The sequence below is a fragment of the Dunckerocampus dactyliophorus genome, chromosome 14 (genome assembly GCF_027744805.1).
Source record: "Dunckerocampus dactyliophorus isolate RoL2022-P2 chromosome 14, RoL_Ddac_1.1, whole genome shotgun sequence".
NCBI lineage: Eukaryota > Metazoa > Chordata > Actinopteri > Syngnathiformes > Syngnathidae > Dunckerocampus > Dunckerocampus dactyliophorus.
In genome coordinates, this window is record NC_072832.1 from 12,522,514 (window position 1) to 12,549,931 (window position 27,418).

The 27,418-nt window shown below is 40.0% G+C and overlaps 2 protein-coding genes across 6 annotated transcripts in view; both read right to left on the reverse strand.

The window, feature by feature from the left end:
* Positions 1–5,308: 5,308 nt before the first annotated feature.
* pla2g12b (phospholipase A2, group XIIB) lies at positions 5,309–10,052 on the reverse strand. The gene is made up of 4 exons (XM_054798772.1): positions 8,741–10,052; positions 7,850–7,926; positions 7,600–7,765; positions 5,309–6,272 (listed from the first exon to the last, which is right to left on the reverse strand). Exons 1-4 carry the CDS (start codon positions 9,384–9,386, stop codon positions 6,154–6,156), a joined length of 1,008 nt encoding a protein of 335 aa, XP_054654747.1. The 5' UTR covers positions 9,387–10,052; the 3' UTR covers positions 5,309–6,153.
* Positions 10,053–12,996: 2,944 nt separating this feature from the next.
* The window catches only part of pde10a (phosphodiesterase 10A), a 76,161-nt gene continuing 61,739 nt past the window's right edge, over positions 12,997–27,418 (reverse strand). For 2 of the 5 annotated variants that reach the window (XM_054798856.1, XM_054798858.1), the window contains 14 exons: positions 27,144–27,202; positions 26,906–26,957; positions 25,579–25,721; positions 25,267–25,359; positions 24,976–25,162; positions 23,500–23,642; positions 21,788–21,871; positions 21,563–21,713; positions 21,307–21,462; positions 19,213–19,385; positions 18,318–18,429; positions 18,163–18,243; positions 17,530–17,618; positions 12,999–15,342 (listed from right to left, as the gene is read on the reverse strand). In XM_054798856.1, the coding sequence (XP_054654831.1) occupies positions 15,243–15,342; positions 17,530–17,618; positions 18,163–18,243; positions 18,318–18,429; positions 19,213–19,385; positions 21,307–21,462; positions 21,563–21,713; positions 21,788–21,871; positions 23,500–23,642; positions 24,976–25,162; positions 25,267–25,359; positions 25,579–25,721; positions 26,906–26,957; positions 27,144–27,202 (1,623 nt within the window). In that variant the 3' untranslated portion in view covers positions 12,999–15,242. Of the gene's footprint in view, positions 15,343–17,529; positions 17,619–18,162; positions 18,244–18,317; positions 18,430–19,212; positions 19,386–21,305; positions 21,463–21,562; positions 21,714–21,787; positions 21,872–23,499; positions 23,643–24,975; positions 25,163–25,266; positions 25,360–25,578; positions 25,722–26,905; positions 26,958–27,143; positions 27,203–27,418 lie in introns of all 5 variants that reach the window. The other 3 variants (XM_054798857.1, XM_054798855.1, XM_054798859.1) reach the window with 3 other exon arrangements.

Below are 27,418 nucleotides of genomic sequence, written 5' to 3' on the forward strand. Positions count from 1 at the left end.
ACACTAACACTAACACTACACTACACTAGCACTAACACTAACACTACACTACACTAACACTAACACTACACTACACTAACTATCTGATTGACAAAAAAAAAAGTAAGAATGAATGGTCAGTACTCTTGTCGAACTTGATTAAATTAAAGATTGTATTACTTTAGTCAAGACGCCTGCTGGATCAAAAATGTTGTCTAGTAGTATTGAATAAGACATTTTTAGTCATTAGTAAAAATGTGTTATTAATTATCATTTCTTATCTTGTACTTATTGTTATGATGAAGGCTCACCTAACTGCACTCTCTTTCTTTGAACCCTCACCTGCATCAACCCTTTTATTCCATCCATCTTCATTATTACTGAGGCGTGAACTATTATAAAGTCAGTCTATAGTAAATGTATCATCTCATCCCTGTGAGGTGATAATAAAGCCATCTAGCCTACCTAACACTTAAGTCAGTTAATAGCCATGTGTCGTGTGACCCCAAGTGTGTGTGTGCCAATGGTGGCTGTGACAAGGTCTGTGTCGATACCAAAGGATACCGACACTGTGAGTGCGATCCAGGCCGAGTGCTTGAAGAGAATGAACTGCAGAGGTAGTGGACATTCTCTTCATGCACTGTTAAATAGCAGTATTGTTGAATATCATACTATTTTTAAAGGTCACAGACCCTAAAAGTTCAGCAGCGAGCCTGAAAAAATTGCAGAAAATTGCCATTTTGGGTCCTGGCAGGATCCTCATTAAGGGTGTGGTTACCTTCCAGACTCTAAAAGCTCAAGTGAAGCGACTTGGAAAAAAAAAAGACCTTTCGCAACAGCCAGGGACCTGAAAAAAATGCAGAAAATCGACGCCTTAGGAAAGAGGTGTTTTCTGCCATTTTTGGGTCCTGACAGGACCATCAGTAAGGGAGTGGGAGGTTTTCCCCATCACCCGGACCAGAAAGGTGCAATTGAAGCAACTTAAAAAAGCAGCGACAGCCGCGGGTTGGAAAAAAATTGCTGAAAATAACCCCCTCAGCCCCGATGAGGTCGCTGGATGCTTCCCTCACCACCCAGACCAGAAAGGTGCAGTTGAGGCAAACGGAACAAATGAGATTTCATTTGTCGCGTGCCTGAAAGGATTGCTAAAAATTGACCCCTCTGAAAAGTGGTATTTTCTGCCATTTATGGGTCCTGCCATGATCCCCGATGGGGGTGTGTGAGATTTCCCCCACTTCCAGACTAGTAAAGTGCCATGGAAACAAGATGAAAAATTGTTTTGTGCAACGGCTCCTTCTTACGACATTTGTTGAAAAGCGATGCGTTTGAAAAAGTGGCATTTTCTGTCCTGCTGGGACACCCACCAACAAATCACTGCCACACCTTAAAAAGACGCCTCCAGACCAGCACACACACGGCACTACAAAGCTTGTGGTGAAGTTAAAAGAAAAAAGAACAATCTGAGGTTTGCTAAGAAAAGAGCGCTCTTTGCTGGAGGCAGGGGAAAAAAAGGTTAGGGAGAAATTGAACAGAAAGCTTTTAGAGTGTATTTACAGAGTAGTGTCCAAAAAATGATGACAAAGAAAACGACAGACATCTATCCTTCAGGGGCTTCACGCTTCACAGAAGCCGTACTACAATATAGAATTTCAATTGATGGATTTGATGGATTCATTATAATACACAAGACATTTTATAATGTATACATTGTATGATTTTATGTCTTATTATGTTATTATTGTGTGGGTTTTCTCCGGGCACTCCCGATTCCTCCCACATTCCAAAAACATGCATGTGCCTCGTGATTGGCTGGCGACCAGTCCAGGGTTTCCCCCGCCTCTCGCCCAAAGTCAGCTGGGATAGGCTCCAGCATACCCGTGACCCTAGTGAGGATAAGCGGCATAGAAAATGGATGGATGGATGTTATTATTGTATTGAAGTATTCTTATTTATTTGTGGAAAACATTATTGTTAAAAGCATTTTTCATATTTATGATACTACTGCAATGTAGTATATAACAGGTATTTGAAGTTAGTGTCATTATTAAAAGAAAAACAAATACAATATAATTGAATATTGTTTGAAAAAAACATATAAAAATAAATGCCTCCTCCCAAGACACCTAAAAGACACCTGGTACTCTCTGCAGCTAAGTAACCAAAACAATTGACAACGATATGAAAAACACTGTTCTCTAATTGTGTGAGTGAGAAACGCACAGTTAGAAAATCTTCACCTTAAGACAAAGATCTTCGACAAGGACCGCTTTAGTGTTTAGGGGCAATGCTTGTTAACAACAATGCTATCATAGAATTTACTGTTTCTACAGTTGGCGTCCAGAATGTGAGAAATGTGAAATAAGAATTCCACAGCACCTTCTCCCACGCTGTGTGATGTCACACTTTTCTAACATGTGAACAGAACGCTGTCTCGTTTAAAAAAAAAAAAAACACTTTTTAAACGCGTCTCCTGAGACTGACCGTACCGTGCAAAACTTGTGTGTACAACTTGTATGTTTTCCGTGTGTTGCATGGCTTCTTTCCTCAATCCGAAACTAGTGTGATGTTTGTTTGCCATGCGATTGACTGGATGCTCCATCTTAGATAAGCAGAATAGATAATGGATGGATAAAGGCGCAATCTTATTTTTAGCACACAATCTGCATCCTTGCTGAACGACATCACACGGAAGACTTTCAGCAGAATGTTCTGCAAAAGCAAATTACGTGGCCTCAAATACCCCTAAAACCACACATGCTGTATTTTGCTCCGTGATTTACACTAAATCATTCGCTTTTCGACATTGTCAGTCATCGGATCACAAGTGTCTGTTGCCATGGGGACCAAGTGTGTGACAGTTGTAGGACAGTAAATCTCCTGCGTCAAATCACATGTCCAACACCACTGGCCTTGAATGCTGATGAACTGGAGAATGAACACCATTTTTGGTCAAAAGATTGGCTGTCATTGACTTTTTACGAATACAATGGAAAGATGAACACAATCCAGTGTCCACGTTGTTCTACTTTTTCAGAAAATTGTGAGTTTTTGACATGTATGACATCCCCACCAAAAAATGATATCGTACGTTGGTTAAACCTCACTACCTGACACCTTAAGAAAAGTGCAGTACAGTCGTCCCTTAAAGTGACCTTAAATGCTCGTTTAGCCCTTGCATTCATTATTTATATGTATTTATATGCATTTTTAATTGTTTTCTGTACGCAACTATAATTGTAAAACTATAAAAACAAGTTTTGCGTTTACAATTTTGGCTTTCTGTAACAAAGTAATTGGATTTATACAATTTCTTGTGGGAAAATTTGATTTGGTTAGAGTACATTTCAGTTCGTCGGCCCGTCTGGAACGGAACCATGACGCTACCCGAGGCTCATTGCAGAAAATAAACAGAAAACCCAGCAAACTTGAAAAAATAGAGCAAAAAAGCCCAAATGTAACTAGAAAAACGCTAAAATGTCGATACCCAGACCTAATAAAAACACAAAGACTTGTCTTGAAATATACGTATAACTTTTTTTTAGCCATTTAAAAATTTTTATAGATATCAAAAGGGCTTCCCTGGATAGTAGTGACATAAATAGAGAAAGACAAGTTGATAAGACAAAAGCAGTGAGCCGGCATTGTTCAACTACATGCTGGAATTATTAATGCTGCACTTCCGCCACAATAAGAACTCACAGATAGTATCTTATAGTATAGTATAGTACCGTGTAAGAGTTTGTTTTTTTAAGAGGATGAATGGCGTACTGGGTAACAACATTGGCACAGGGGGCTGTGGTTTGAATCCAGGGCAATATATATTATTTTATATATATATATATTACAATTCTGGCCCTCACAGTGTCCTCACTGAAGGCCCAGCTCCCAAATGCACCGCCCACCACTGCTGTAAGGATTCCAGTTCTTTAAGCTTGCGATGTGTCTTGTGACCAGGTGTACCTCAGATGAAACGGTGACACAGTACTCGTCCAAGGACCAGCTCTCCAAGCACTACCAGGTCCCTGTCTTCAAGTTCATTGGCAAGGACAAGCGGGTGAGTTAAAAGCAGCCTGCTGGGAGCCTGCTGGGTGTGTGGGCTGACAGTATGTTTGCACGGCCGTATGTTGTCGGTTACTGACGGTGATGTATCATCTCTGCTTATCGAGGCTTGTCTATCATACCAGGTCTTCCTCCACTGTCGGGTGTTAGCGTGCAGCACACCAGCCAGAGCTGAGCGGCAGCAAGGCGGATTCAAATTCGAGAGACACGTTCCATTCACAGACGTTTATTTGAGCAAGAAGAGGTAGAAGCACTGAGCAGGACACATTGCTGTTAGAACTTCACTTTTTTTCAGTTTATGGTTTTTCACAGTCACAGGTCAGCTGAAGCCTGCCCCTGCAGATTTTTTGGATAACATAAAGACAAACAACCATTCACACTCACATTCAAACCTATGGAAAATGTAGCGCCTTTAACTAACATGCATGTTTTTGAACTGTGGGAGGAAACCAGAGTACCTGGAATAAACCCACACACTCTACAGGGCGAGTGCGAGGTTGAATTGGAGTCTTGTTTGTTGAACACGTTTCACCTTTAATCCAAAGGGCTTCTTCAGTTCTACATTTTTTTGGTGTGAAGTCTCCCAATTTATGTCTCTGGTGGATGTCTACCCTTGGGGTGATCACGATAGGGTTGGTTGTTGTTGCTGCCCTGTGTGGCATCCCATGGGGGTGGTCTTAATTTTGGGTGAATAATGGGCGAATGTTTTTGCTGCTTGGCGTGGCTGGTGAATGACCGTCCTCTATAAAAATATGTTGTTTGCCGGTGGTGAAACAGCTTGCTAGTAGCCACTCTTCCCATGGAATGTTACGTCACATCAACCTTTTGCAGATTACAATGACCTGCATGACTGAAAATCTAGATCGGGGGGGTCCCAAGTGCAACCCGGAGGCCATTTGCGGCCCACAGCGGCTTTTTTTTATTGGCCCGCGGCACATTCTAAAAATATAATTTAACCCAAAAAAAACGAAACAAGAAACTAATAATAATGATAACAGAAAAAATGGAAAAATCACCATTTTACAAGAATGAAAGCTGTAAAATTATAAGGAAAAATTATTTTAGTTTTGATTTTTATTTATTTATTTACATTTTAGTAGACTTATGTTGAAATATTAAAGAAAAAAAATATATATATATATTTTTAAGTCATGTTATTATGAGAACCAAACAAAACAAGCAAAGATTTTTGGAAAATTAGGTTGCGGAAAAAGTTCTGATGTTCCAAGAATAAAGTCAAAATATGAAAAACAAAGTCATAATTACGAGAAGAAAATTGAAAGAAAGAAAAAGTTGAAATTGTTGGAAAATAAAAAAAATAATAAACAGCAGACATTGAAAAAAGCTGTAATTTTCCGAGAATAAAGTCAAAATATTAAGAGAAAAAAGTCATATGCTAACAAGAAAAGAATGCACAGGAATACACTCGTAATATTATGAAGAAAAATAATACCATTTTAGTAGTATAGAGTTGAAATATTTTTAAAAAATGTTATTTTTTGTAATATTAGTGCTCACATGAGGCACAAACAAAACAAAATAAAGTTGTAATTTTTGGAAAATTAGGTTGGGGGGAAAAAATTCTAATATTATGGGAATAAAGTCATGATATTCCGAAAAGCAAGTTCATACTAAGAATACACTTTTACATCACAACGATGAGATGCACTTTTTTCTTGAAATATACAGTATCTAACTTCTTAGCTTAGCTTACAAAATATCAAAGTTGCCCTTGCATCCTTTCATTATTCAGCATTTAGCCCTGATCTAGAGAGTCCACACAGACAGGTCCGAGTGCATCTCTGCCACTTTACAGACACGAGCGTAAGTGACATTTACAGTATATGAAGGTTATTGAGGTCATTTGTAACATGCTGTCAAGACATATACAGTATGAGTTAGTAGTCTGAGGTTACATGCATTCATAAATAACAAATAAAGAAATGGATGTTAATGGAGTCATACAGGCCTAACAACTGGCCGAACGAGGGATGCATTTTAGAGAGTATAAAAGTAGTTACTGTAATTATCTAATCTTCCACTCTTATTTGTTCTAATTCCACAATCATGAAATGTAATTTTCTTTTGATAGCTGTTTGTCCAAAGTGTTCAGTGTCACAGTTCATCCCGCTCTTCTCCCTCACACACACATGCTGCCCTCTGGCTGTTCATGTAAGGCCGGCATCCAAGAGTCCACACTGTGTTGTACAGGGCGTCCGCCATTGACTCACAGGCTAACAGGAGGAAAAGCAATGGATGTTTTTAGTACATAGTCGCTTTATCTGACGAAATCAACACAAAACCATTTTTCACCTTCATGAAAATAATAATGCTCAGTTTTGATGCACGGCTGCATGGCGGGCTGGTGGTTAGCATGTTGGCCGAGTGATTCTTCCTGGTGTGTCATATTAGATTACAAGTATTGAAGACGCCTTACTCCCCCCTAGCATGAGCAGCGTTTTATGTCATGTTGCAAATGACAGGTTGGACTTTAGCTTTGGTTTTCCTTAGTCTCACATCGTTTCATGTTTGTGGCTCTTGTTTTTGTTTTCTGTTTCCTGTTTGTGACGGAAAGCCTGGTTCTCATCAGGAATCAGCACTACTATTTAGGTGGAGCTGCATTACAAGCAGAGAGCAAAACAGAACACTTTGCAATCATCGCAAATCCCATATTTACAATCCCAAGGCGAAACTTGGAAATTCCGGGCTTGTTGCTCTGTGGAGCATGGTGCAGTTTGATGAGGTCACACACGCGCACCAGTATCATTACCGGCAGAAAAAAACAATATGATCCGAAATCTCTTTTTGATGCCAATATCAGTCACGAATAGAATTGTTCAAAAAAAAAAAAAACTTTTTTTTTTGTAATTATAAGTTAACTTGTTAAAATATTTGTTATATTTATCAATTATAATTTATATTTATAATAGTGTGCACAATACTATTTCTTAACTTATTATTCATGTTTTATTTGTATATATATATATATATATATATATATATATATATATATATATATATATATATATATATATATATATATAATATACAATTATATGACACCATGTTGTTATTGTTGTTATTTATACAACTGTAATAAATATAATAAATATAAATGGCGACTTTTATTAGTAGTAGTAGTGTTATTATGTAACGTATTATTGCATTTATGATTATTATTTGTATTTTTACTATATATGTGTACTGTAAATATATATAAAGAGAGAGAGAGAGAGAGAGAGAGGGAGAGACAGAGCGAGAATGAGCGTCATTATTATTATTATTATTATTAAAATGTATATAATAATCTATTAGAGATTAATTCATACTTCATCACAACAACAATACTCACAACAATATTGTTAGAAGCTGTTGACTCCAAAGACAACGTCAGCCTTTCATCATTCTTGGCCCAGTAGACTGTATATTCCATGTATTCATAAAGTATCAATGAAAACTGAGTATTCCTATTTTAGTAAAGGCAACATCTTTGATAAAACCCTTGTCACCAAATGTCCTCAGCTGAGAATGCATAGAAACATATCCTCAAGTTTGTCTCACCTTGTACTTTGGACACAAAGCCTAGACTTCTCTTCAGGTCGGAGCAAATGTTGTGAAGACAAGAGCGAAACTTGGTGTCACAGTCGTACTTATTCACGCCACAGTGGTCGTAGCACACATCAAGCTGGTTGCAGCACTCAGTCATGGCAGGGATGCCCAGATCAAGCTGTCAGAGGAGAAATATTACAATTGCAAGAGCTGAGCAAAACGTGTGTCTGGACTGTTGGCTGCTGTGAACGGCAACATTCACCTGGAATCCCACCATAGAGGAGCTGCAGCCGTTAGGTTCCTGGTGCTTGTAGCCAGGACGGGGCTGAGGATGATCCCCTATGGGGGGAAAAACAACAACATTCACAACATTAGGTACGTCCCTACAATCTAATTTGATTATATACACATTACTGTATGGTAGCATGCTATTAATGTACTGTAGTCCTTATAGGGCAGGGTACCACATTTGGGAACTTAAATGTACTGTATATATACAGTATGATACTGTACTGTATATCTCATAACGTTTATAGTAGTAATAATATTAGTAATGTTCAAATCTCCATTGGGCATCTCTGTGTGGAGTTTGCGTGTTCTCCCCCGTGTATGCGGGGGGTTTTCTCCGGCTACTCCGGCTTCCGCCCGCATTCCAAAAACATGCATGTTAGGTTCATTGGCGACTCTAAATTTCCCATAAGTATGAATGTGAGTGTGAATGGTTGTTTGTCTGTATGTGCCCTGCGATTGACTGACGACCAGTCCAGGGTGTACCCCGCCTCTCACCCTAAGTCAGCTGGGATAGGCTCCAGCATACCACTGCCACCCTAGCGAGGATAAGCGGCATAGAAAAAGGATGGATGGAATATTATTAACTAAAATGAATCATACTGAGGGAAAGGTGTAGTATTTTGGCTACCTTATTGAGCCAGTCCTCCACATAAAGTCCAAGTGGTTCTTGTGTAAAAATCCTTTTCACAGATAACAGGTAACATTCCGAAAAGTTGTGAGAACTTGTCATAAAGTGGCACATCTTTGTGGAACATCACAAGTAATGTTGGATCAGACATACTGTACATACGAGAAGTATCATTTAATAGTGTATGACAAAAGTAACAAATGTTTTACGCGCATGCAAAGACAGCAATCTCACCATATCTGCAGCGGTACTGACACACTCCATTGTGCCCCCCCACCAGCTCCACCAAGGAGTCAAAGTAGCCGTGCATTGTCTGAAAACTGCTCCTAATTGAGTTGAGGCTCCAGCTGTTACTGTCGTTACGAGGCCAGGAAGTGTTCACGGGCTGTTTAGTCTGCACAGGCTTGATCTCATTGCTCTCTTCCGTCTCCTCAGAAGGCTGCTGGGCTTCACCGTTAATCTCCACACCGTCAGGAGGCCTTCGTGTGTTTTCAACTGGAGCGTCGGCACTCTCAAGTTTGTCAGGTGTTTTGTGATCCACTTCATAGAGTTGCTGGTTGTGTCCCCCATCTAGTACGATGTCTTCAACAGGAGTGTCTTGTGGATCCACCGCAGGAGCTTCCTCCTTCGCCTGTGCTGCGGACTGGTAGTTGCCCAAAGTAGCGCACACACCAGCCCACACACATAAGAGGAGAAGAGCAACAGTTCGGAGCAGCATTGTCGGAAGAATGTCACACGTGTTGTCAACAGGGTGAGATGAGTATTGTGAGTGTGTGACAACCACACAGTGAGCTCTTACTGGAAGCAGACTTTGACCTGTGATTAGCATCCAGTAGACAGCAGGGCACTCGCTTCTATACGGGGCAAAGGTCAGTTCCATCTATCAATATTTTCCCCTAATCTTTTTCTCTGGAGTCAAATAGCTGATGCCATCACTCATTTATCTAGACCAATTTGACTGACGTTAACTGTGAACTTTCAAAAATTCAACTCTCCTTGTCAACAAATGCATGTTTACCACTCTGACTTTAGTGTAAATGACACTTTACAGCTCTAGAGGGAGCCTCGAAGCCCAAAAGTAACATAAAAAACATATTCTAAAAATAAAATGTCAATATTTTTTAAAGAAAAATATATCGATATATTTATCAGGAATTAAATGTGAATAAAAACATGCTGGGTAAAATCGTTTGCCGAATCGAAAATCAGATATTGCAGTGAAATAAACATGGCAGTTTTCTCTCGAGCCACTGCTGCCCTCTAGCGTTCAAAAATAAGTATGTCAGTTTCATCACATTCACTGTTACTATTCTAAAGGCTTAGCTGAGTTTAGTTAACAAGTATTAGGTTCGTCCAAAGTACAATAAACTGCATGACTCCTCGCTGCCGTTATCTTCCAGACGCTTGCGGGAGAAAGGCAGCATTAAAAAACTTTACGCTAGCTTTGCTGTTTTTAGTGTTGGAAATGAAAGAGATGATGTGGAGGCAAAAAGGTCAAACTTCCTTTCCTTTTTTGCAGGTTCCAGGCAGTGGTTTGAGGCAATCAGTGTCATTATCTCTGTCTGGAAGCAAATAAGTAAATGCAATAGGGAAAATGGAGGCGTTTTGAAAATTACTGCTTTGTTTTATAGAAAATATTAGGCCAACTGTATTACTGTATTTTCTTATATAGTGGTCGTGGGTCTTACTCAACCGCAGAGAGTAGCAGGGTAAAGCCTTTATTTGTACAAATTTAGTATTATAATCAGTTTTTCACAAATATTGCAAAAATATAATAATGTGTATTATTCTAGTCAGTGGCGCCGCCAGGGACTCTGGGCCCCATGAAAAAAGAAAAATCACCTTGGCAATGATACCTAGTGACATATCAATGAACACAGTGTTGCTCACCTTCTTCACTGGGGCAGGGCAGTGCATTTCTACACCGCTACAACTACAACCACATATGAATGAGTGTTCATCAAACCTGAGCATTATTATGGTGTCAGACAGCGAAACATTGTATTTTGTAAATAATATATGTACAGTCATCCCTCGTAATATTGTGGTTTGATCATCGCTCCCTCGTCATATCGTAGTTTTTCAGAAATTGATTCATGAATAAATGATCGCTGTTTCGTGGTACTGTACAGTGTGGTCTATTAGTTATCAAAACATATTGAACTACAAGTGATATGTAGTATGCTGGTCACTAGGCGGCAGCAAAAACACAAAACATTGAGACGTTACCTTACATTACCTTAACACAGGTCAGCCATGGCATGTCTCACATGATAGAGTAGGAAAAGGATCTCCTCTAGGGGTGCTCCGATCGATCGGCCACCGATCAATATCGGCCGATTTCCGTGAAAAAGCATGTTGTGGGAATATGCCGATACTTGCTTCATAACGCCGATCACCTCCGCCGATCACCTCCGCCCCCATTGCAGCATCCAGCCTATAGCGACCGTCTCCCGCCCACTTTCCCTTCACAAAACCAAAACAGGCATGGCTGCCGTGTGGGACTCACCTGTCGTTGTGAGAGTGATATAAGTTTTGCGCCCTGCAGGTCTAAGGCGGGTAGCCCGAAAAGTGGTCGTATTCATCGGACTGGATGGCTGGCTGTCGTCGGCGGTTGAGGAATCCGGGTTTGCGTGCTGCGTACTCTTGCATCCAAATTCTCCTTAAAGAAGGCGTCTGATCCTCTAAGTTTCACCAGTGATTTTGAAAAAGTAAGTCAAATATGTAGTTGGCAGAATGTTACGGTTCCCCTTTCATATCATACAGCCCAGGGGTCACCAACATGCAGGGTGCTCGCGGGCACCAGGGAGCCCCCCATGACCACATGAGGCGCCTGTTTGCCTGATTTTCATTCAGGTTTCAGTTAATAATGTGAGAAAACTAGAAAGAAATGCATTCTGAAATACAAAATGTGACTTGTAGTACATTTAAAAATGTACACTTAATCTGTGTGATCAGAGTTGGTATCGGTCGATTTCACTCATCGATCATCGGTATCGCCAGCATAAAACCCTGAACGGAGCATCCCTAATCTCCTCCCATTCCATGTGGAAGTGGTACATTTTTGGCTTCTTTGTCCTTCCTCACACCTCAGTTTCAAACCCTTTCTTAAGTTTAGAATACAATAAATAAATTGGAGCCTAACTAGTTAACTCTCTAGCTTGCTAATGGTTGAAGCCACGGCCGTCTCGTGTCCCTGCAGTGATCCTGTAGCCTGCGCATGACAGTTGAGCAATGTGGTGTAAACAAAGAAAAATAGGAGTGTAAAAGTGACTATATGGGTGTTATTTAATGTCTACAGAGCTCTAATAATGGTGAAGATGGTATTTAGAAAGTCATAAACAGTTTTTTACGCTCTAACAACAAACTATTTATTTATTTTATTTAGAATTTATTAATATTGAATCCTACTTGGCGGAAAGTCACTTACTGCGCTCGGGTTTGGAACTAATGGTGTACCAATTGTCCCCTGATGACCTGCTGTGTGACACAGCCTCTGTATGCTCCACTTCCGTCCACCAGGCCAGGAATTTGCTGTCCCTCCGACACATGTAACGACAAAAAAAAACAAAAAAAAAAACAGCCAGTGGGCACAGTGGAAATGGAACGACCTTAATTTCCCTCAGGATGCATCCAAATACAGATGAGCCTTTGCACACATCATCAAAGACGTCACTGAACACCGCCAGGCAGTCTCTGTTGGGCCCGCTCTGCTCTGACACCTTCTTCAGTTCCTGCCAAAGACACATACACATATCCAGTATGATTTAATAAGCATTAAAATGGTGTAAATATGGTCATACTTGTAGGACAAGGTGCACTGAAGATAATCTGATGAGCTCGTAGGGTGGAAAGTTCCTTGATGTAATTTTTAAGCCAACAAGCGCATTAGATTGTGGTTAATGTTCATTTACGTACCTTCTAGTGGTGTCACTTCTGCCAGGATATGGTTCTCACCTTGTGTCGTTTCAAAACAAAACCTCTGCTATCAAATGTCAAAGTTTTTTGGGCCCTCTTCTGGAAGGAGAGCCAGTGAGCCTGGCTTTCGTTCAGGTTTTCAGTTAATAATGTGACGGAAACAAATGCATTCTGAAATACAAAATGCAGATGGACAAAATGTTGTTTTAATACAACATACGTATGAGTTGTGGATACCTGGATTTTGTATTGGATACCAGTGGATACCAGGATTTTTCATCTATTTTCTATGTCCTCACTAGGGTTGGGGGGTATGCTGGAGCCTATCCCAGCTGACTGTGGGCGAGAGGCGGGGTAAATCCTGGACTGGTCGCCATCCAATCACAGGGCACATATGGACAACCATTCACACTCACATTCATACCTATGAACAATTTAGAGTCTCCGATTAACCTAACATGCATGTTTTTGGAATGTGGGAGGAAACCGAAGCACCCGGTAAAACCCACGCACACAAGGGGAGGACATGGAAACGCCACACAGCAATGCCCAAATGGAGATTTGAACTCCGTTCTTCCTGATCTGAGTGTATGGCCAACATGCTCACTAGGCCACGGTGAGGCACGCTCATTTTCAATTTGCAAAAGTAGCTGACACAATAAAAGGTTGGAGAATTCTGGATCCACCACTTGAGACCCCCCCTGGTGGTGGCCAATGCAGTGGTTAAAACATTAACCAATTTTGGTTGATGTTGTGAAGGAACCAGGTGAAGGGTGATTGTGTTGTGTTCCATGTCTCGCTAAATAATTGTACTTTTGGGCTGAAGTTTGCGCCTGATAGCGCACATTATGGATATTTAAATAATCCATTCATATAAACTAATGATAATATAAGATCATCAGGAGAAGATCCTCACTACCTCCAAAGGAAATGTTCTCTTTCAATGATAGTGAGAAATGGGGCGGCCGTTAACATTCAAATAAAGTGTCCACCTTTGAATGACATTCTTGTAACACACAAAAAAATATCCAACAGTGTTTTTAAATGTATTTAATAAAAGTCATTTGGGCTACTGCTCTTACATTTACATTTGAAACATTCCTCACTTATTCTGGGTAACAGTAACATGTATGGACCATTTTGTTTGTCTCAAACAAAAAAGGCCAACATTATTTTTCTTTGTATAAAAAATATAAGTTAATTTAAATTTAACTCTAAGAAAATAACAATAGTAATAATAGCAGTAATAATCATCACCAAGAATAATAATAATAATAAAGATCATATGCTAAACATAGTGCAGATAATATAACTGGTGCTGAAAAAGTAGGGCCAGTGCAGTGTTCACCGTGTTCTTAACATCTTAACAATGTGGGGCCAAAGTGGGGGACTGTCACACACACACACACACACACACACACACACACACACACATGCACACCTACGCACACACACACACATTCAAAAACTGCCATTCAGTTTAGCACCATTAGAGCAAATATCTACCCTAGATTGTACACAGTACACACCTATTAATTTATATGCAAATGATATAGAAACTTTTAACAGTTTAAGTGCATGCTAATTGTTGCTCTTGGTTGAAGCTTACTGGAAGCAATTCTGTAAGACAGAACATAGTGTGGAAACTGGTGTCGCATAAATGCACATGCCACATTCAGGGGATCAACGGAACATTCATCAACATGTACATTCACACAGTTGGCGCCACCCTAGCAAACTACGTAACTAGAGGGACTACGCCCACTGGAATGACCATTTCAGGCAAAAAACAAACATGTCTTTAGGAAGATCTTGGAAAATAGTTTGCAGGAGAATGTGTGGATGGGGAACTGTCACACACCTGCACAACGTCTAGCAACTATGTTGTTTGTGGCACAATCCCCCATTTACATGCAACTCATCAGGACATGGAGTCCACCTCATTTTCATCAATCACGTTTTATCTTGTATGCATGGAAATGTAAAAACTTTACAAGCTGTCTTACACACAGCATGTACTGACTGCTTGTCTGGTGTACTATGCAGCAGGTTCCAAGTGCGAGTGGTAGCCTGGGGGCAGTGCTGCTGATGGAGGGGGTCACCTTCAGGGACACACATCGCTACGCTCTGGTGACAGCATCCAAGTCCTCTCGTGGTCACAGTCCATCCGTGTGTCGTAAAATATATTCTGCAACCAGGCTGTGTCTTCATTCAAGTACTGCAAAAGATTTTTGCTTGAAAGAAAGAAAAACATTCTGACGTCCCCCTTTTCACACTTCTCCATACAGTGGCATTATTACACCATGCATGCACGACACATTCCTTCTGTCTCTGAATACCTTGCTGAATTAGTCAAGACTTATTTACCACAGAAGGCAAACAGTACCATTTCAAAATGATCTGAACCCACACAAGGTTGCAATCACCTACCTGTGAAAGGTTCAGGCTAAGGCCTCTCAAATGCAAGACCACAAAGAATCAGCTCAAATTATAATAAAAAAAACAAAAAAAAAAATAACAAAGCCAAATAAATGGTAAAATGGCACAAGTCATTCTACCAAATAAACTCCCAAACACAATGGATCTAGGGTGATGAGCTTTAGTCTCTTCCCGTCAGCTGTCAGTCCGTGTCTGGAATCGGTGAAACCATCAGCGTTGACACCTCCGTCACCCATTGAGGTAACTTGTGTTTTTTTTGTTTGTTTTAAAGTCAAGGCGCCTTTTGCTGATCCAGCTGCTGCTAACTAAAACAGGACCTCCATATCTGTGGCAGGATTCAGGTTGTACTCCTAATGGTGGCCAGTTAACCCTTTGGTAGTCAGTTGTCCACCTTGACAGGACCTGAATCAGAAGGCCGGCTCGGAACTACGTCCTCCACCTCGCCCTGCGCTATCTTCTCCCACTGGCCCAGGTTCTCCCTGCAACACACACACCTTTAGAGTCATAGTCATTGTAAATAAATACACCCAAACCAGCATTGGGTCTGCAAATGTTCAGGGAAGACTCATTAATGACAGGAAAGGATGGAAAGGATTAGGTTTGAAAACAAACTATGTTCTAACGTTGATGATCTGTTGATCTCTTATCCATCAAATGTTGTAAATGTTTTGAATACCACTGCTCATGTCAAGGTTAGAATAGTTAAAAGTAGGCAAAAGGTGCCGTAGGGGAAAAGGGAGCGCTGGAGTGCCGAACGGAAACAGTGCAAGTCAAAGCTCCTGGTTCATTATGAAATTTACGAAGAAAGGTTATGTGTGTTCAAACAGACTTTAAGTAGAACAAGGAAGAGTTATTTTTCTGAAATCAACACCAGCTGTAGTAACAACTCCCGTGTACTGTTTGCTACAGTTAACCTAAACCTCCAGTTTCACTGCCCTTAGAACCCCTAGACAAATCTAAGTGCAATGAGTTTCCAATATTCTTTCATGACAAAGATCAAGGCATTATAAATGCAATCATTTCCACAACACAAACAACTACCGTACTCTGCAGCCAGCTAGACACCTAGAGCTGACACATTTCACACCTGTCACTGGCATAACAGTCAAAGAGATCATCTGCAGTCTGAGTCCATTGACATGCTGCCTTGATGAGTTATCCACTAGATTTCGAGTCTGTGCTGAGCAGTTTGCCGCCACATATAGTTAACAACTCACTTCAGCCTGGAACATTTCCAAAGGCCTTAAAGAAGAGCAGTCTTGACACCATGGTACTGAGCAACTATTGGGGTAAAGTCTTGGGTAAGGCGCCCAGAGTCAGGACTAAACACGGTGAGGCTGCGTTTCAGTTTTATGCTGCTAAAATCTGTCAGTCTTCCAAAAGATGTGCGACAATCCTCAACTTTGACAATGTTCAAGTCCAGGCGGAAAATACTCCTATATAGCTATGCATATGACAACTGAAACTATTTTATCTGCACTCTTCATTTTTTTAAATTAATTTTAACTATCTACATAATTTTGTAATTAACTTTTATGTTTTATGGAATCATTTTACGGAAGGATTTTGGAAGTGATTTTAGCCCTCTTTTCTGTCAAGCACTTTGAATGACCTTGTGTATGAATTGTGCTCTATAAATAAACTTGCCTTGCCTAAATACCCAAAACAATAAATAGCAGCAAATAACACTTTAGCCCCTATTGGATACTGAACCATATTTGGTGTGTTCATAACGAACCCTGTATGTCTCACTACGAGGCACTAAAACTGACATTTCCGGGGGCAATTCATGTAATGCTTATTTTGGAAAAAAAAAAAAATCTAAATAATTTTATTATGTTTTTCCGTTGTGTAATAGTAAAAAGTCATCCAAATAAATATCCTTTGCATTGTACTCCAATATTTGTCGTTGGTTTAAAGTTGTTCATTTCACCAAGAGTTCTGCAATTTATTGTCCTCAAAAATATATCGTACACATTGTTTCTTCTCTTGTATGTTCTATTTTGATAAAAACACGAAAGGTGTCCAGTCTGGACCACTAATGTTATAAATCAGGATAATGACAGACATATTATTCTCCATTACATCCATGTGTTCATCCAAATGACGATGGAACTCTTATTTTATGGTGAAAGTAAAACATGTCCTTGGGTATGATTAAAAAAAAGGCTTGCAAAATATTAATAAAAAAAAAATGTTGAACCTATAATAATTGTTTTAAAAGTATTCTGTCTTCACTTGGTAAGGCCAGTAGAAGATGACAATATTTGGGAAATGAAGGTGAAAATCCAGCAGTGGATGCAAATGTGCAATGTGTATTCTCATAGGCCACACTTGCAGGATGACAAAATTCACTTTAAAAATTGTGTCCTTTACAACTATGATCAGTTTAGTCAAAATGAGCATTTTTGTTATTTTCTATAAAGGCGGATTTTCATACAGCTCCATGATTTTCATTTGATCAGTTTCTTATGTTCTTATTCTTTCTTGTGTTTTCTTTCTTTTCTTGGGAGAATGAACAGAATAAGAATTTCATTGCATAGTATAACTGCTGTTTTACCATGCACATGACAATAAAACTCTTGAATCTTGAATCTTGAGAATAAAGTCGGTTTAGATTTAAGACAACAAATGCTTTCACATGATGTAAGAGTATAGGTACATACTTGCACGCCTTTAGAAGTGGACTGGACGGAGGGAACAGCTCTGCTAGAGTCGTATAACATGGAATCGCTACAGCGTTGTAGAATCCCACCTAATTTAAGAAGAATATATATAGAATATTATCAGAATCAGAATCTATACTGTACACGTATACAGTAGAGTACAGGCATGCGTGACGTGCTGACTTCATGGATGATAATTAAGGTGAAAATGACAAACATATTTGGCCTGTTTGAATGTTACACCAAGGTTAATTAAACAGCATACGCTGTATTTAGCAACAAACAAATGTTATATTCTAATCTTAATACAGTGATTCAATCCCATGATTGCACAGTGCATCATCTAACACTGTTCATATTCATTATTTCTGAGTGGGTTCTTCATCATATGTCTCGACTTTTCAGAATGATCATGACTATAACTAGAAATGACGACCACAATGTATCCCACAGGACATCGGGATTTCTCATGCATTCCAGAAGACAAGTGGATAAAAGTTGTGGTTACTAATTTGTGGTCAGAAGTCGGGAAAATCCACACACACACAAAAAAACGGCAGATAAAAGACTTCATTAATACAGCGTACAGTGTACTGTAGTGACTAAAAATGTGAAAAGTGGTTGTGGTCTCACTTGGCCTTGAGGGACCTCAGCTTTCTTGTCTCTGTCCATCATTGAGATGGGCTGCATCCCAATCTTCTTCATCTCATCCCCCTGTGGTAAAGTAAAAAACACAACTTACAGAAAATCTATTAAAGTTCTTGCAACATACTATCGTGACCGTGTACCTCGGCCCAGAACTCAGCATAGATGTCGTTGGCTGTTAGTCGTGTGATCTGCCATTGCTTGGTTACAGAGCACAGGTCACATGCTGTCATCATCAGACCAATCACACGGTCCCTGGAGGCGAGCAAAGCTACGTTATCACCGTGAGTGGTTATGCTTTTTACTTCTATCCAGATGTGTGACATTAAGCAACCTGGTTTGTTCTTTACTTACATGCAAACTAGGGGTGCAATGGTAAAATACTCTGTAGTCTGTACCTCGGTATTTGTGCTACGGTTTCGGTCCGGTTTTGGTACTTTTTTGTGCGTAAATAAAAAAATTTTTCTCCCAAAATTCATGATTTACTAATTATTATTATTTAATTATTTTTAGAATTAAGAAGCACAGTGTCCATAGTTACGTTCTGATCTCAACTGAACAATAGCAGCACGCTGCTTTCAGCTTTTGCACTTAACTTTGTCTGTTTACTGAGGTGAAGCGTTCAAAAACAAATGTGCTGCACCTCGATACATCGGTTCCGAGTTGTATTCGGGTCAGAATCGCCTCCGTGCATCGGACGGGCGAGGCCACATGGCTGTTGTCGCCTACACTCTCTGATTTATACTGTGTCGCCGAATGCCTCGCATTTTCGTCTGCTTTAAGGCAGACTGTCCCTCACTTGAAATGTGTACAGTGCGGGAAATGGGACATTGCATCGCGGGAAGGGCTTTTTCGCCAGGCTGTACAGACGTGCGTGCGTGCACACACACACAAAGAGTACAAAATGTATTGATGGCCATGATAGTAATTAAAAAACTACCATTAAACACATAGAAAGAATAGTTTAAGTATAAATATAGTGATACAATCATTACAAGTAAAAAACAACAGAAGTTTATAATGTTGCTGTGGTCTTACCTGTGCGAGTGGTTGTTGAAGTCCAGCACACCTGAGTTCAGAAGCTCTGACAGCTGCTGGTGGTTATTGAAGTAAAGGGCCAGGTCTGTGGCAATGATGGCCTTCCGGATGATCTCCAGCACCTGCTCATACTCGCTGGAAGTCAGGTTGGAGAAAATATTGTGCCCTTCCAGCTATGAGAAACAAAGAGATCAATAAAAAAGCAAATGCTCCACTTATGAGGCGTTCAGCTCAGCTTTGCTACAAGAGATTGACAAGCCGGCGGCCATCCCGATGACCATTTCCTCAAGGATTTACTTGAAGGCAAGAAATCATTCACTTTCCAGAAAACCTGTTTGGAGGTCAAGATACCTTACGTATAGTATACTCTTGCTACATCGGCTCCGTGTTTGATATGTGAAGCTACGTGGCCGCCAGCAATTGTTTATACTGCCTTTTTTTTTCTGTAAACATCATCAGCTCTGACGTGTGAGTATTTGAGTTGCAATTTACTTTCCAATAATTTTACTTTATATTCAGAATTTGCTTCTAGGGTTCATAATTTTTTCAGTGCCAATTTTAGACACAGTTAACACATTTTAAGCTCATTCGGCACCTTACAGCTGCAGTAAATTACATGTCTGTATCAATATGAACACATGCATACTCAAAATAAAATTATTGTAATATATCATGCTTAAACAGCCAAGGTGCTACCGTGACATTTATCTTTACATTTGCACATATGTATAGAATATATATATATACAGGTATATATATATATATATATATATATATATATGTGTGTGCGTGTATACAGTATATATGTGTGTGTGTGTATACACAGATAATATCCGGGCAATATCTCCTTCAAGCTCGGGTTCTCTCCCAGAGGCCTGGGAGCTTGAGAGTTCTGCGTAGAGTCTTAGCTGTTCCCAGTATTGTGCGCTTCTGGACGGAGATGGCAGATGTTGTTCTTGGTATCTGCTGAAGCCATCCACCCAACTTGGGGGTTAAAGACCCCAGTGCCAGTGCCCAGTGCCTTGATTACTACCGGCACAACTGTTGCCTTTACACCCCAAATTTTCTCTCGCTTCCGTCAGCCCTTGGTATTTCTCCAGCTTTGTGTGTTCCTTCCTCCGGATGTTGCTATCACATGGGATTGCTACATCTATCACCACAGCTGTCTTCTGATGTTTATCTACCACTACTATGTCAGGCTGGTTGGCCATCAACAGTTGTCAGTCTGGATCTGGAACTCGTACAGGATGTTGGCCTGGTTGTTCTCAACAACCTTTCGGTGGTGTCTGCCATCTTGATTCTGGGACCTTCAGTCCATATTTGGTACAGACGTTCCGGTACACTATTCATGCTACATCTTGCACTCTGCTGTGATGTGCTGCACTCTCTCTGGGGCTTCTTTGCACTGCCTGCATCTGGAGTCTGATGTGGCAGAACCTGGCCTCCATTGATCTTGTGTTTAGGACCTGTTCTTGTACTGCCATAATTAGCGCCTCTGTGTTATCTTTCAGTCCAGCCACTGGTATGTTTTCCCGATGCCACCCACTCCTTCAATTTGGCGATGGTGCATGCTATACGGGGGCTTGTCCTTCCGTGACAGCCCATATGGCTCCTCCTCCTTACTGGGTTTCTGTTGCCTTGAGGCATTCACTTAGAAGGTCGTTCTCGGGGGGCCATCCTTGGAGGCCTGTTGTTTCCTCCTGGATAGTGCCTGTGACGTTCACTCTCTCTTTGTGTATAGCCTCAGGATGCTGGACTTGAATTGTGCATTATCATGCTGCAACATAAGTGATGTCATGGATGAATGGCACATGAGGCTGAATGGCCTCAGTATCTCTGTGCATTCAAAACGCCATCAATAAAATACACCTGTGTTCGTTGTCTATACGTCTGCCTATACCACAACACTACCGCCACCATAGGCCACTCGTGGAGTTCCTTTCACAGGAACTGAGGAGCCAAGCCCAGCTCCTGAAAAACAACCCCACACCATAATTTCCCTTCCACCAAAAATTACACTTGGCACAATGGAGTCAGAGAAGTACAGTTTTTCTGGCAATCACCAAATCCAGACCCTCCATAGTGGATCTCTACCTGCAGAATGGAGACAGTCTGAGAGAAGTGGTGCTGCTCCATGGTGGAGGTGGAGTACAAAGCAGCCAGTGGGTGGTCAAACTTCTGCAGATAAGTGTTGCTGTACCCTCGATGGTCAAGATCATGGCACAGGCATGCTATTAACAGTCCCTTCTTCTGTAAAACAAGAGAGAATTCTTATGATCACACCACAGATACTCACTACTACTTTAGTTGCACTAAAACATCTCCATCTCATACTCCATGAATAGCAGACCTCCAGTTCTGTGAAGATCCCAGAAGTCTTCTGTAGAATGGCGTACATACAGTGGGCCACGGTCACCGCGTGCTTCCAGTTGTGGTAGGGCACACGTCGGTAATTCTTGCGTACAGACATGGTGAATCGACACAGTTTCTCCAGCTCAAAGCTACACAGAGCGAGGAAAGGATGAACACATGTAACATCACATGACATCTAAACGTAAGATACACGGCACCTTACCTGGTCTTTCCACAGGAATTGTGGACCATGTAGATAAAGACTGCAGGCCAGATCTCCTCAAATGGACTTATGTCAAAGTGAAACCTGGAGGAGACACAGAGGTGTGCTCAATTTACTGGTGGGTCTATTAAGCTGTCAGTGCTCCTTTGTCATGCGACCCCTACCCTATGTAGACATTGACACCCCCCTGAATGGACTCCAAGTGATTGCAGCCTTAGCTCAAAAAAGAACAACCAAAACTTCTTAACCTTCCACGTTGATGGTGGCCTGATGGAAGTCTCTCCATAAAAACCAGGAGGTTTTAGTACAGGTGACAAAGCTCTCAAAACACGGAGCGCCAAAAAACGACTGAAAATACTGGAGACAGTAGCAGTGTAGTAAATGTACACAGAGCTGCGGTCCGCCACTTTTGATTTAGTTGAGACGTACTTGCAGCTGCCACAATAAAGCAGGCATATTTTTACAAATGACAAACTTCCACTTAGAAAATGCAGTTGTGTAAACTGGTGGTCAAAATGAAATGGAAGCGGAAACGGAATAAAAGAAAAACTTGCAAAACATGCCCTGAGGACTACGAGAATAAAGATGCTATGATCTGATCTATGATAAACATGATTGAACTCTGGCATCAATCCGAAGTCATAATTAAGTTCTTGGTCACATCTCTCACCATGACTATTTTCTGCTCTTTGTGGCCAGCTCTAGGAAGCTGGTTGTCCCAAGTGTTTTATATTTAAGAATTGCAGAGGCCACTTTTCTCCTGGGAACATTAAGATGAGCTCCATTTTTGTACAGCGTTACCGAGATATGTAGCTTTGGTTTTCCAAACTTTTTCTGCTCAGGACCCAAATTAGGAATTTGATTCCTCCCCAGGACCCAAAACTCCTAAAATATATCATGGACAGTGACATAGACTGCACATAAAATAATGCTGAATAACAAAGAAGACATAATTCAGCTCAAAGATCAAGAGAAACCCAGCATAAGTTGCACCTTTTGACCTGATAGTTTGGCTCTGTCCACTTTTTGTCAGCTGTGAGGCCTGATATATACATTTATATATACACTTTTTTCACTCTATCATGTCGGACGTGCCATGGCTGACTCCACGCAGTGTGAAGGTAATGCAATATAATTATAATTACATTATAATTACTGACGCCTACTGACCACAAGACTACATATGACTTGTCTTTCAATATGTTTTGACTAACAGGCCATAGTCAACCATGAAATTGCGATAAAGTAAGGGAGCAATAATCGAACCACGATGTAGATGTTTATGTGGAGAAAAAAAAATCAAAATCATAATTTTGTCTGTTGACAAGCACACATATAATGTTTTTGTTTTATTCTATAAACTACTGACATTACTCCCAAATTCAAAATAAAAATAATATCAACAAAAAACGTTATGAAACTTTTTTTTTTTTTAATTATTTTTAAATAACCCGATAGTAATGTTTTAACTTAAATAGTTCAGAAATAATATTTGGTGAAAAAACTGATTTGTAATCACAGCTTTCATGCACATCACCAGCCAAAAATTTGAGGCGGTCTCTCAAGAGTTTTCCAGAGCCGTATATTTAGGGCAGCAACACGTGAAAAGAGGGTCAGAATATTTGCTGGGAGCACTGTTCACCACAGGGCTATGCCAATCCTGCATGCCTCATTAGGTGAAACCCATTAAGCATTCGAGGACGGTCACTCACATTTCGATCTCTTTATAAATGGGAGTGGGAAGGTTGAGCTGAGTGAGCGTTTTCCATTCTTCTGAGGTGCAGATGCTGTGGTAAGACAGTTTTTCCATTGTCACTCTGTAAATGCATTCAGAGTGGCGAATTCGGTGGTACATCTATACATAGACACACACAGGAAAGGCTTGGGTAAACATGAAAGTATGACAAAAAATATAGATTTTCTTCAAAAATCTGCGTGAACTCCCTGTTAAATCTAACCTACACTGTATGGACAAATGTATCGAGACACATTTCTTATAATTATTTATTCAATCAGGGGTCGAGCTAGGCCTCATGCTGCAGCATAAGAGTATGCTTGGATGAGTTTGATGTGGAGGAGCCTGTGGATACATTAGCAACAATTCCCACAGACACAATTATCTTCAGTTCACAATGATAGAAAGTCTTCCCAGTTCAATGAAAACAGTTTTTTTCACCTCCTTTAAGTGTCACAGCAAGGTGTCCCAATACTTTTGTCAAAATTTTGTAGGTTAAGGAGCTTGCAGAGCAGGGGTGTCCCAAGTGCGGCCTGGGGGCTGTTTGCGACCTGCGGTGCTTTTTTATTGGTCCGCAGCACATTCTCAAATTTTTTAAAGTCGTAATTTTTTTAAAACAAACAAAACAACTAATACATTTTTAATTTTTTGGAAAATCAGCTTGCAATTAGTTATAATATTATGAGAATGAGGGCAAACATATTATGGGAATAAAGTCATAATTACGAGAACAAAATTAACAAGTTAGTTAGTTAGGGGGAAAAAAACACCAGAAATGAAAAAGACAGATGTTATTTTACAAGAATAAAGTCAAAATATTAAGAGATTACGCATTCTAAATGCATTCTAAAGAGAAACAAAGTCAGAATTTTACAAGCATAAACTTTAAAAAATCATATGTCATAATGTCATTTTAGCAGCATAGGGTTTAAAAAGTTTTTTTTCCGTAATATTATAAGAAACAAACAAAACAAAATTAAGTTGTCATTTTTTAAAATTGGGTTTGGGAAAAGTTATAACATTATGGGAATAAAGTCATATTATTACAAGAAGTAATTTTACAAAATTTCCAAAGAAGAAAGTTGAAATATTTGTAATACTAAAAAAAAAAAAAAAAAAAAAAAAAATGGGGGAAAATGAGACTAGACCAAAATTCATACTAATAATCCGCTTTTTCAACTATATCACAGTGCTGAGATGCATTTTTCTCTTTAAATATATATAACTTCTTAGCGTATCTACTTGTGCATGTGTTGGTTTAGAAGATATCAAAGTGGCCCTTGCATCCTTCCATTTTTCAGTATGTGGCCCTCGGTGGAAAACGTTTGGACACCCCTGTTGTAGACTCGTAACAGCAATGCATTTTGTTAAAACAGCAATGGACGCTTTCACATTCTCTTGTCTTATATACAAAATTGCAACAGCATTTGAGCATAATTGTTCATTGACTCACATTTGCACAGTGTAAGGCCAGGGCACAAAAGACAGCAAACATCTTAAAGTTGTTCTCATCTGTTTTAGTGAAGGCACTTCCGCTTAACTTGTTCACCATCTGCACCACACCAATAACACTCCCCCTGCTCACAATGGGCATGCACAGGATGTTTCGCGTGGTGTAGCCGGTTTTGAGGTCCACCTCTCTGTCAAATCAAATGAAATCAGTTAAGTGCTTGAGTTGATGCCGTGTTAAAAAAGTGAGCTGTTTAATCTAAATTAAGTAATATCATTAAAAATGGTGTTTTACCGGTTGAACCGTGGATCTGCATAGGCATCTGGGATGTTTAAGACTTCCCCTGTCCGAGCCACTTGGCCAGCTATTCCTTTCTCTATAGAAAACCTGCAGGACCACACGAGAGGGGAACGGTCACTTTCCTTGACAATCCATTCTGATTTTGCAATTTAAACACCAAAAGTCATAGACACGCTCATATTTACCATCTCAAGTGCATGGAGCACATTATCATCATCAATCATTGGAAAATGAAGTTGAGAACTTTTGGGAGTTATGCAAATTATAGCCAAGATTGGTAGGAGGGGACAAAGGGATATTACACACCTAATTTCTTTGGTTTTCCTAAAGACTGGCTTGCCTTCTTTCTCCTCGCCAATATCGAACAGGTCAGAATACAGTTCTTTGTTGTTTTGATCTACCTGGAAGAGTGCACACCTGTCGGCATTGACCAGGTTTTTTGCATATATCTGCAAAGACAACATGGTTAAAAATCATATATGTCAAAAACGTGCAAGTGATTACATCAGATACAGTGGAAAAGACCGAAGGCAGCACAATTCAGAATTCAGGTGTTGGAACTTCAGTTGTGCATTTTCTAGGGCTGTGCTCCAAATTGCACAATTCCATTTAGTATTTTGAGTGAATACGTGCATTCACACTGAGAATAGTATATATATTTAAGCATAAGCGTGGAAGTGTGCGATTTGGAAGACAGCCTATAAGCATACCGTTCAGCGAGCGTCAAAGGATTAACTCTGTAAGCTTGGTTTGTTTTTTCTTTGGCTTTTTTAATGATATTTATTCCAAAAGAAAGGACCAGCTTGAACCAGTTGTGAACATAATAGAACACAGTGAATAATAGAACATAGTGAGTTGAACACAAGAAGAGAATAATGATAATGTTGGAGACAGTAGCTTCGGAACTGCAGACATTACAAACATTAGGTGTTTACAAGGAAGAAGAAGAAGTAGGCTGAGAACCGTATGATGTAATTTGTCCTGAATTGCATTTGTCCAATATGACTTAGAAACATTGTATAACGTACAGTTAAAGCAGTATATAGGCCGTGCAATAACATTGTCAGTTTTTAAATGCCTGTATTATACTATTATTTACAGTACGTATTTTTATAAGCATTTGTGATGATTATTATTATATTCTTTCCTATAGGCCACGTCATCTATCAATTGTTACACACTCTATTTTTTTCTCTTCCAAATAGAAAACCTTTCAACAGGAAGTGAACAAACTGTCCGTAATTGCTGAGATATGGAGGGGTAGGATTACATAAGCTCTGCTTCTGCCTACTCCATTTTGAAGATGTTCCTCAATGCAACTTGTTGAACATGTTTGAAACTTCACCATACAACTTGTCACTCAAAGTGTGTTAAGAATGTTTTAAATCTTGTATTTTTACAGCGCTTTACTTATTTATACACTTGTATACGGTTACAAATGTTAAATGTTACTTAAAACATCGCATGTACAATAACGGCTGTATTATTATGACAGGTTGACCATAGAATGGATTATTTTAATTTTTATAATTTCCTGTGGAACAAAATGTAGTGCAGTAAAGTCACACCTGTAGATTTGAGCACAGAACAAACAGAAGAATGAACAGAAACCAACTTGGAGAAGCGCGCTTACCATAATATGTTCAAGTAGAGAATCTATTGCCACAATGTTATCAAAGTACGTCCTGTGAGAAAAGAAGAAATGATGCATTGAGATGTTTGTCAAAAGGGATGATGTCAACATTCAGCATTTACTGTACCCCCTTTGACAAAACAAAGACTACATTCAACGCACATCCATATCGATACTGATTCTCACGAGTTTGATAATGCAGCATTATTGAACATTCCAACGACGACAGGGCTCTTACTTTGACACATCTAGTAGGAAGTCATTTAGCTCGGTCTGCTTTGCGAGGCCTCTGCACACCTAGAACAAGAAGAAGAAGTAGGTCAGGTCACACGCGAAATCACACTTTTCCCACACCACAAATGCAGCGTCCTGCTTGTACTGTAAACACGCCAAGTCGTCTGTCTACAGTGACAGTGTTTTGCAGCAAGCAGCCAGCCAAGGAGTGCAGTGTGCTGCAGTGCTATGCAGAGGTCCACAGTGGCCCCTCCTGCAGTGGGACACTGCTTCTCTGAG